The sequence below is a fragment of the Antrostomus carolinensis genome, unplaced genomic scaffold, assembly GCF_000700745.2.
Source record: "Antrostomus carolinensis isolate BGI_N321 unplaced genomic scaffold, ASM70074v2 scaffold24404, whole genome shotgun sequence".
NCBI lineage: Eukaryota > Metazoa > Chordata > Aves > Caprimulgiformes > Caprimulgidae > Antrostomus > Antrostomus carolinensis.
The window spans coordinates 1-11,337 of record NW_010313169.1 but is presented as its reverse complement, the minus strand read 5'-3'; the positions used below and the strand labels follow the sequence as shown (position 1 = coordinate 11,337).

At 35.5% G+C, this 11,337-nt stretch overlaps 1 protein-coding gene across 2 annotated transcripts in view; it reads right to left on the bottom strand.

The window, feature by feature from the left end:
• Window positions 1–10,520, bottom strand: part of LOC104524406 (protein kinase C zeta type) — a 51,537-nt gene extending 41,017 nt beyond the window's left edge. For both annotated transcript variants that reach the window (XM_010167272.1, XM_010167273.1), the window contains exons 1-4: window positions 10,450–10,520; window positions 6,574–6,695; window positions 3,066–3,155; window positions 2,600–2,650 (exon numbers count right to left, since the gene is read on the bottom strand). In XM_010167272.1, coding sequence (XP_010165574.1) covers window positions 2,600–2,650; window positions 3,066–3,155; window positions 6,574–6,695; window positions 10,450–10,520 — 334 coding nt within the window. The remainder of the gene's footprint in view (window positions 1–2,599; window positions 2,651–3,065; window positions 3,156–6,573; window positions 6,696–10,449) is intronic.
• Window positions 10,521–11,337: the final 817 nt, after the last annotated feature.

Sequence of the window (11,337 nt, the reverse complement as noted above, 5' to 3'; positions counted from 1 at the left end):
AGGAAAGATTGTGATCAAGTCCCCAAGGCTCCAGGCCAGCAGATGCTAGAAACGCCTATGAGAGGTCACATTCAGTATCTGGGAAGAGATGCAAGATGTTTGGGAGATCCTGCCACCTGCGTTCACGGTCTCGCTGAAGGTAAAAGGTTCAGCTTCTACAACAGCAGTTGGACATTTATAGTGAGTGGGGTCTGGTGCCAAATTTAAAAAGAAGTGCAAAAATTTAGGAATACAGAGACAGTACAAGTTCAGATGCTGGAGACCGTGGAAATTCTATCCTGCAGACAGCATCACATCAATGTAAGAAGGTAGGTTCTTCAAGCACAAAGAACTTTAATCTTAAAGGATGCAAATAGAATTGCAATATTAGTCACATGGTTTATCCATTAATTGACTATGGGCATTTATTTCAAGCTTTGCTGGCTGGTACAACGTCAAAACCATAGTAATTTCACAAAGGTCCAGGACAGCTAGCAATTATATCATGAAATTTCAACATAAATGCAAAACATTAAACATTCAGTATGTATTTCTGCATTCTTCTTCCAAAGCATTATTGTTTTGAAAGAACTGGAAAGAAAAACCTACAATTCTATAGAAACTCACCACCAAATATTTGCAATTCAGAAGATCACAGACTATTAGAAATAGTCACTCCATGACCTAATATAAACAAGCCTGAGCAATCTATTGCAAGTGAAATTTAGCAATTCAATAGTTTTGTTTAATAATTCAATTTCCAACAGTTTTGTAACAAACCAGAAGTCCACACTTAGAGACTGATAATTTAAGTAGAGGCCCATTTTGGACAGATCAACTAGTTAACTGTTTATTTGTCTCTGGAAATAACTTGAGGCAAACTCGTAAGCTCCTTTATAGCATAAGCAGGATGCTCTAGAAAACTGCATAAATAATATTCTCATTTTTAAGGACTTCCTCTTAATGTAACTACAATGATAAAGCCACACAAAACAAAACAAGAATTTGAAACATACTGAATATTTTCTGAACAAATGACAATATTCTAGTCTTGTCAAAATAAACAATCCTTTAAATAAACAATATCACCACTATCAATAATATTTCCATACAATTTAAGTGCCATGCAGATGTTTTTTGTATGTCTTTAGCTAACAAATAACAACACTGAATGCATTAGTTTATGCTAAATTAACACCAGTACAATTTAATAGGTCGCTTGTAAAACAAATCTGAAAATAGTTACAACTAGGCCACAATACCAGATTTCCACGCAGGCCCCATGGATGCAAACAGGCAATATGAACTGAATTAACTCATTAAATTACAAGAAACCTGACCACAAAATCACTTACCGAGCACATCCTACTCATCAGGCTTTTCAAACAATCAAAGTACAATTCAACATGACCTGTAAAACCATGTAAGGAGAAATACCCTACAGACAGAATAACCAGGTCATCTGAGCCACACTAATCTATGCACTTCTGCAGTTCATTTCATGGCTTGAGATAACTAAAACCTCTAACAAATTAACACAAAAAACTTTTCTACTAAAATATCTGCACTTTTAATGAGATTATTAAATTGCAGTGAACTTTTTTATGCCACATTACTTGCACAGATACCCCTTTACGCCACAGCCTTCTCTCTCTTCCACTTCACTTGCTTTTCTTGACATTACTGCACATAAGTTTTCTTTGTGTTTTCATGAATAAGGGCAAATAATTCAGTTTGGGACTAGCACCAGTCTAGACTGGTACAACACGCATATCTCCTCCTTTCCTTTTTAAACAGCTACAGGAATGGAAGCAGAGCTAGAGCCAGATGGTTCTTTCAGTTCTTATATCGGGAAAGCAGTGGCACAGATGCCCTATGAGTTTACTCCCTACAGTTTTCATCCAAAAAGTTAGAAGCAAGACAGAAAAAGAAAACAAAAATAGGTTTCAGCATTTTGTAAAATAGTCTCAAACACTGTAATGATGCCAGACTTGGTTGTTCCATTCTTAGCTGTAGAATTAAGGGGAAGAGGCAGCCCAAAGTTAGAAATTTAAATAAAATCAACTATTCTGACTTCATTGAGAGACAGCTGTTTCACAGAACACAGTCTGAAGACTTATAAAGGAGTGTTAACACTTACAGTTACCTTTAGCAAAATCTGCCCTGGCAGAACACTACAAGCATTCTAAGGCTAATCCCCAAACCCATCACTTTCTCTTCTACTGTAATTCTCACAAAAGTCAAAGGCACACAAGACATTGAACTACTCAAACATCCTAAAGCATTATTACCAAAATAAGATTTGGGAAAAGTAACAAGATACAGGGAAAGCCAAAACTTTTAGTGTTGCTAACAATATTCTCTGAAAGTACAGGGGTTTAATTTTTGCCTGCCGATGCAATCCTGATCCATTTCCAGGGAAGAGATTCAGTTTAGGCAATAACACCTTCTATAACTATAATTTCTCTGCTGATAAAATACCAAACATTTTACATTCTATTAAGAAACCACAAAACAGACATACATGAACATAATAATAGCTTATTAAAGTCTTTCTATATATTTCTTTTCTATAGGACTGAAAAAGTTAAGCTAACATTTTGTAACATTTAGTACTCACTGTCTTCTCCTGGACAAGGCATGCCGGGTTTCTCTGGAATACTTGGGAAAACTAAAACAAAAACATTAGATGTTTAAGTTAAAAGAGTCTCAGTTGTATTTTTCCCTTGATTCTTTAATTTATTTACACAAAGACAGTTTCTAGATTATAAATAATTCTGCATGAGAAATAACATAGCCAAAATTTGGGTCCATACTAGCAAGATCTTATACTTGACTACAGCATTAACAAATCTGTGCAGTTTAGAACTTCGGTCCCCTCAAAGCCACTGTATAGTTTCAGCTTTGGGCTCCATCCCCAGAAGAACACTTCCTTCTTACAACATCAACCTATAGGGCTACATACAGAATGTGGCTACGTAAAGCATGTTATGTGACAGACAAGGGAGTTGTTCCAATCTCACATTTAAGAAGCTGTTAGGATCATCACCAAATGCATATAGGTTCTTGAACTGTGTAATACTTGCCGTGAATAATCAGCCCTTCATCTCTGTTCTGACAATACAAACGGAAGGCTTCTTCCAGTTCCATCTGAGATGAGATGGTACATGGGTCACCTAACAAAAAAGCAACACACAGGCAAATTTATGACTGAAGAATTAGCAAAGAATTTAAATTAGTCAGTAGGAAATGTACCAGCCTCCAGGATTGCCTTTCTTTCAATCATTTGATATTAAACTGGCATTTTGATCAAAGCCAAAATATGTCAACACAATTTTTCCTTCTAATTTTATCAAACTGAGTAGATAGAAATACACTGTGTTGGTCTGCAAGGGGACAACAAAATACAAAAGTGAATAAAAACGTTCTAAAGATCGTTAACACGTTGGAAAAAACCTCAAGATCACTTCCTAGTAACAAGAAAATTTAAGTTTAATTCAAAGTCAATTTACCCTTTGTTAAAGGCCCACTATCTTACTACCTTAACTTCACTGACTGCAGAACCATGCTAGGATAACTTAAGTTATGAAGATACACAGATTCTCGTTGAGTGTCTCTTGCTAAACTGACAAAAAAAACAACCTATGATTAAAAACTGTAAAAATAAGATACATAGATGAAAGTTATAGATGGGACACAAACACACCAACACTGATGTAGAGATATAATTAATGTAAAATTAATTTCTCTAAAAGCCGCTGAAATTTTCAGGGTTGGCTTGTATGTTTTGAGGAAAACAGGTTCACGTTTTTTCTTTTACCTTGGAAGAAAAGCAAATAGAAGAAAAAAGTATCATGAAACCTGTCTAGCCACAAACAACCCTCTCTCTTTCAGAAAAGGGCATATCAAGCCTTAGTTTCTATGATTTTTGTCTTCTGTACTCACATTCTGTAGTAGCAGATTCAACAGAGCTTTTAGAAGTTCTCAAAAAGGCAACATGCCAGCTGCAGTTTAAAGCGTATTCTAAAGAGTCTAACTACTGAAATAGATAAAATAGAAAAACCCACACACCCCAAACTACAAGATATCATTCAGGATAAAATTCAGAAAGAAAATAATAAAATCTTTGGGCTATCTCTTCTCAGCTGACAGAATGGACTTCACTATGATTTGGAAGTAAGGGTATGACACACTGGTGATGTTCCACAAAAGAACCACTGAATTAATTCACTGGTGCCAGAGAAACAAAGCACTGGAAAAGCTTCTTGGGAGGAGTGGAAGCTAAGCCAGAACACACACGTTACCAAGACCTGTATTTCAGAAGATGACCTTTCCAAGGTATAAATCCTAATCAGTTTAAGTGAGGACATTTTTACTGCATGTTAAAATCTGAATTGGAAGACAATACAAGAATACCCCTCCAGTAGACAGAAACACTGATTTAACAGCCCATTAAAGCCTGTACATCAATGGTCTCTCAACTTTTTTGGCAGCACATCACATAATTTTTTTTATTACTACATCTCCCCCAATGTATATATTTATAAATTATATATTATTAAAATATATACAAATATAGAAATTTTAAGAGGATAAATATAAGAAAATGTAAAATATTTTTATTAATGGTAAAAAAAAACTTACTTATAAAGTTTAGCAAAGTTTTGTATTTTAGCTTTGATTATCACAAGACTTGAAACATCAGTAAAAAAAGAGGTAGAGGTTTGTCATCTTGCTCTGTATAGTTAAACTGCCTTGCTAATCTTCATGGCTTCACACTATCATTATTTGTTATCTCAAAATACAACACACACTTAGGGTGAGGTTCATCATTAAAAACAGTGGATGGAAATACATATTTCAAATACTGTTCTTGATAATATTGAATCTTTTTTACTGACATCTTGTCAGATCCAACTGGATAGTCATTGTTTTTACCCTGTAGTGTGGCTGATAGAGTTTATACTTAGGAGTAGGAGAAATGTCAGCTCCACTTCTTTTTGTCTGCTTGTGCTCACATTACCAGCATTACCTTGTGATGGTTATTTCAGTTGAAACTGAATAATTAATCCATAAATCCACTTAAGCAGCCACACGTGAACTGCAGTACATCACAATACACTGAAAGTGGGGAAATGAGTGAGGGTGTCACTCAACCCCTGAAACTTTGTGGAACAGCCACTCTTCCCTCAGCACACCTTGCTCACCATTTCTGATGCACACTCAGATGATACATGGGCCAAGGGATGACACCAGTGTCAATCCACATATTAAATCAAGTAAGGCTTAATTTCTTACTTTTTTTTTTTAAATCTACCCCTCTTTGAAGACCACTGCTCTTGATGATCTATAAATACTACAATAACACAACATGAAATACAAAAGAATTATTTGTACTGCAGATCAACAACCCCTATTCCTCCTGTGTTTATGGGATTTTAGTACAAGTTATTAATAATTCAAACACTTCAGATGTTGTCAAAAACAGAGAAACACTAAGAAAGCCTAAAGTTTGTTTTCTTCAGCTCTCTGGTAGGTTTTGTTTTATCCATTCAGCCATCAGCAATTGTTTTCTTTAAGTTAGTTCAAAGAGAACATCTGTTTGTGCAATCAGTCAAATGAATTTAAATTACATGTGGCAATAAGTGGAAACACTCCTCATATGCAGAAATAGGATAACTCATAAAACCTGTGACCATTGAGGGCAGACAAAATAGCAGATCGGTTAAAACTTAACAACTTTGAATCAAGAATTAGAAAAAGTGTTGTACAAGTATGTGTTTAACCAAGAAAAGAAGAATATGCTTATTAGAACTGCAACTAAAAAAGAAATTTTTTGTTTTAATTTAAGTAAACCTCAAAAAGCCAATGCAACAGATATCCCAACCGAGAAAAAGTTAACAGGAATCATGTCTTAAAATCTTCCAACTCAAAACTCATGAGGTTTTCTTCTTTCCTACAATCACCTTCCTTTTATTAGTAGTCATGCAGTTCAAGTAGCTAAGCACATGCAATTTTTATTTATTCTCCACAGACTTCTGATCAGGTTACTTTTTATTAGACTGCCATAAAACTGAGGGTTAGGAAACTGAAGTCAGTACAGTTGCCTCTGTCTTCCTTGGTAATCAGAAGATAAAGGGCACATTGCTTCTCAGAAACACTCATTCAAGAGACAAACCACAATTCAGAAGATGCAAATACCTATGTCATTCTGGAAGCTGACTAAAACCATCAAAAAGTGATCTTGCCAAGAACTTGAAACTGAGAATTTTGAGGGGTACAGCATTAGGCCTATGAATGTCTGAAATTAAAACAAACTTTGCATTCAGCATATGAGTATGGAATAGCAAAATATTAAAGTTCTACAAAGCCTTCACTTCCACAGATGTAGATTCCACTGCAGTACAACCTTGATGCTTTGAGGTTCATTTCTCCAGGCTCCCTGCTTTGTAAGACAGGGTTACATACCCTGCTATTTAGAAATTAAAAGTAACTCCACAATATGAATGTTGTTTATACAAGTTTCCTCAGTGCCCCTTCTTTGTACCACAAAACCAATAAACTCAAGAATGCCTAAATATTTCAGTACAATACCTTCATCATCAATCCACTTGAGGGTAATTGGTTGCTCCTGTTGTAAATTACACATCTCGTGCACTTCATCACAAAGTTCATCATAGCTTATTGATGCATCTAAGTTTGTTATCAGGATGTCCCTGCATGAAATGAAATCACAAGCTTTTGTCAGAAAACTCTCTGCATTAGCCTGCATGTTCCAACAATTCTATCTATGGACTCTAAGTTGCAAAGTGATAGTTAGAGATCAGCATTCCTCATATAAAATGCTCCCACCCACATAAACTAGTTGCCAGATGCCAACAGGATTACATCTCAGTGTTTAACTTCTTAAAAAAACCCTTTAGTATAGAGGAATTAATTGTGTTAATGATCCATCTTCAATGCATGTTTACCTGGGCAAGTCAAGTTCCCTTATTATAACTATTAGCATTTGAAGTATTAAAATTCTTACACAATCTTACAGTTTTTTAAGTTTTATCCTGGTACTTCTTCCATCAGGTGAAAAGTAAAATCTCAATTACTGTACAACCCTTTGAAAATGTAGGTTCTCCCTCACATCCACTACATTGCTAGTGAGAAAGCTCTGATTAGGAGAATTCTCAAAAGACATAATCACAAGAAAGTTCAGATAAACTCTCACTCAAATTTTGCATTCTTGTGCTCTACCTTTCGAGTGTTTTGAGAACCCAATATTGAACTCTGCTAATGTCAACCATACAGTATGCTCAGGCATTTGTCAGAAAAATTCTTGATATAATGAAAGTCCACACAGTGCTGTCAAACAGGATAAAGATTAAAAAAAAAAGATTATGCAAAACAAAACTTGAGGATACAAATTAGACTTTCTCCTGTTTTCTAAGTATTTTTCAAGTGACAGACTCAAGGAAACCAACTGATTATACAAGTGCAGGAAGAAAGAGAAGGTGTACTGAAGTCATCTCAGTGCTTTCAAAATATTCTAGGGGATAATTAGGGAACAGTTTTGTAGTTAATGGCTATGGGCATATGTAATTCTTTCCCCTCTTGGTTTAATAAAGTATGCCAGAAGTTTCCCAACACGAATGAGATTTTTCCTATTTTCATACTATGCAACAAGTCATTTTATATTACATACTTTGCCTGCTTCTGTCTTTCAAGCAGAAGCTGAAAGGTGCTACACTGAACTAAAAATCTTAAATTTTATCACTTACCTTTTAAATGATATACACTAACAACTTCACATTTTGCTTTTGCTGAGAAAAATTACAGTGAGTAAAGCTCTAAAGCAATAATTTTAAAGAACTGTACTATATTTCGACTTCAAAATAAAAGCACTGCTACCTTTTCAAGTGTACCTTTAATCTACAATTTATAAACTTCTCAAAGAACAGCAACTTAATAATTCTTCAAAATGACATTGGAAAAAGAAACACACGTGCTAACTGCCAACTTGTAAAACCATATTATTGTACAATATTGACAGTTGTCAGGTGAGGACGAGTTTAACATCCCCCTGTCAAAAAAGTCCTACTTTATGCACTTATAAGAGACAAAACAAGTTCTCAAAGTAGTGTTGGAGTTCTGGAGCAACGCCTTGCACCAAGACAAGGTCACCACCAAATGCAGCTCATTACTTAACGCGCTGTTACCGCAAGCTACTCATGAAATCAAGTAGCTATAGATCTGTGGTAACTCTGGACAATCGTGCTCTCACAGGTATCTAAATAATAGTAAAAACCTGAAACTCTGCAGTGAGACAATACTCTACACTACGAACTTCAACTAAAACTGACAAATACTAATCAGGCCTAAATTGTTAAAATTATAATAACAGATGGCACTGCCATTCTACATGTAAATTAATAAACTTCATATTGGACAAAACACAGCTGAAGTACACTAAATAGCACCTACTGCAGATGCAAACATTAATGAGGTTTATTTAAATTATTATTATTATCTCAATGGTATTCATGTTCCTTTGAGATTTACTGTGTTTAATCTTAAAGTCTCTATAGTCACATTAGGCAACCAGGGCACAGGTAAATGAAAAGTCATTCATTGTTTAACACAGGACACTTTTTTGTCAGGTATCTGAAACTGGATACTACAAAGTAACACGAAGAAGCAACGACCAGTAAGTTATGTACGAGCAGTTACAGCAAGAGAATCAGTCACATTGATAGATTAAATGTGTCACCACCTAGAACCAAGGTAACGTAAAGCAAACAATACAGCAACATTGATCTATTTAAATGAAGTGATTTGAAGTAACCACACACTGAATAACTGACATAATGCAATGAGAATTGCACAGGTTTATTTTCTTTTGCAATCTACTTATGCAGTTATTTATACTATGTTAGGAACTCTGTCACACCCAGAAACATGAATACCTGAGATACTAGGACTCCACAGAGATAGTCTCAACATTCATGCGTTTTAGAACTTCCTCATGCTAAGATTTTTAACTGGGATTTCCAAATGATAGAGTGTGCTATTACTTTATTTTAATTTTGTTAGCAGCTACCTGAATGAGCTTGTCCTTAATGCTGAAGCTGTTCAGCATCAGCTATTTCCTGCAGTTTGGCAAATCTGTTCAAACAGTGAGCATGGTACTTCAGTGGAGTACTGAGTAATAGTACTCCATTAGTACTCAGGACCTAGTACCGAGATAATCAGTTATACAGTCTATAATGCCAAAAAATAGTCAGCTCTTATTCACAGAATTCATTCAGTACAACAAAACGAAAATTCATCAAGCTTGGAACTCTTGTTTTGTAAATTGGCAAATTATTTGATCCACTTCAAGTGAGAACAGCATTAAACAAGTGAATATCACACAGGTTACTCCAGCAATACACCAAAACAGAATAGAAAGAAAAAAAAACACACAAAATTTCACAGCTAATGAAAATTACTCCATATAGTGCTGCAGGAGAAAGACAGTAGTAGTTTGTTGTAAAATACTGTAATTATTTCACATGAATTCTAATAGTGACACAAATATAATCTTCATTTTTGCACAGACAAGTTCTACAGACACTCCTTTCACTTTTTATCAACACCATCTGCCAGCAAACTCTCCCAAACTGTTTACACTAAGTTCTTTGTGTTGTTCACAGCACCTTCCCTCACAGAGCTAAGGAAGCTTTCTCTCCCACTGCCCTTTCAGAGAGGCGTGCATACCCATGTATCTCAGAAATGCACCACACAGGTATTGAAGTTCAGATGTTCTTTCCAACCTAAGCCTATGTATGACACAATTCAGAAGTTTAGGATAAAACTATGGAGCAGGAAATAATTATTAGCAATGGCAAATACATGGTACAAATCTTTCACCTAGAGTTCATAAAGCACTTTACATGTATCTATTAAATATCCAAAACCACGATGCAGATTAATAATAACAAAACACAACTGATCTGCATTAGCTATTATGAACATTTTCAGAAGTTACTGAGCAGCAGTGACAGTGAACCCCACAACATGCAGTCCCATTTACTTTCATACACAGGATTTTTGTAAAGTAAGCATTTCTTCAAGTAAAGTAGCAAATTTCTGTATTTTGATAGGACATAAAGTTTTGACATGAACTCTCACCACTAAAAGCTTATCCATGTTTTTTTACTACACAAACTCTCATATAAAATTTAACCTGTAGATAAGTGAACTGTAAATTAACAGATTCTACTAGATTTTCCATTTACAAGCAGGAAACTGAAGACATAAAAATCAAATGACTAGGCATAAAGAAAGAATTCAAGTCAGTAGCACAGCTAGAAATTGAGGCCAGCTTAAGTAAAACCAAGTACATTTTCATACTATTTTACAAGAAACTATGAACTCCTGTTCAATATGCTTCAAAATTAAGACAGGACACAATACACAGGAGAGAACACGCTGACTTACCCACTATAGTGTGTTTTTACTCTGATGAAGTCTTTATTCAAATCAATTTTTGAGCCCATTCTGCTAGGCATGGTCTGTATTTAGCAGTCGAAATGAAATTATAAATATGTAGAAATAAGTTCATTCAAGACGGGTAACTCATTTAATTCTGAAGGGAACAGCTTCAGATGCGAAACAGGCGTTGCTCCTCCAGATGATTTTCAATCCAGCTGCATAGAAAGAAAACCAGAATACAGATGAACATACACACGCTCTACTAAACAAACAAGTTGTGTCAAATTTTATAAATGCAAATAGCTTTACACAGAACAACAAGAAATCAAAAGGAAAATATACAAGACCATTGACCTGCACAGAAATTAAATGAGATCAGTTAAAAATACGCTGTACAATTTAGTTTGACAGAAATATGCCACGCATTTGAGGATGTTTTTTAATAAAACATCCAACAGTTCCCTCTTGGCCAAAAATACTCCAAAGAAATCTTTACTTATTCATCAACACAGCTTCTGGCTTTTTTTTCTTCCAAAGAGTAGAATATTTTAATTTAAAACAGTTTTTATATACATGGAAGACTGCTATCAGTTAGCATGGGTTACAGATTTACTCAAGAAAAGTAGAAGAGGAACTCCAAGGAGTAATTTAAGTTACCTTGAGGACTGGAGACTGACAAACATCTGTTTATTCAAAGTTACCACCACCTTCCCTTACAAAGTATATATAAATATATCGATATATTCAGATATCCGTAACCCCGCTGTCTGGGGAAGCGCGGCCACAGGTACCTGCTGCCCTCACGACCTGTCCGCTCCCGGGGGTTTGAGGAACACGCAGGTCCGACCCCAGGGACCCCCCGTCAGGGACCCTCTCCCCCCAGGGACCGCCCCC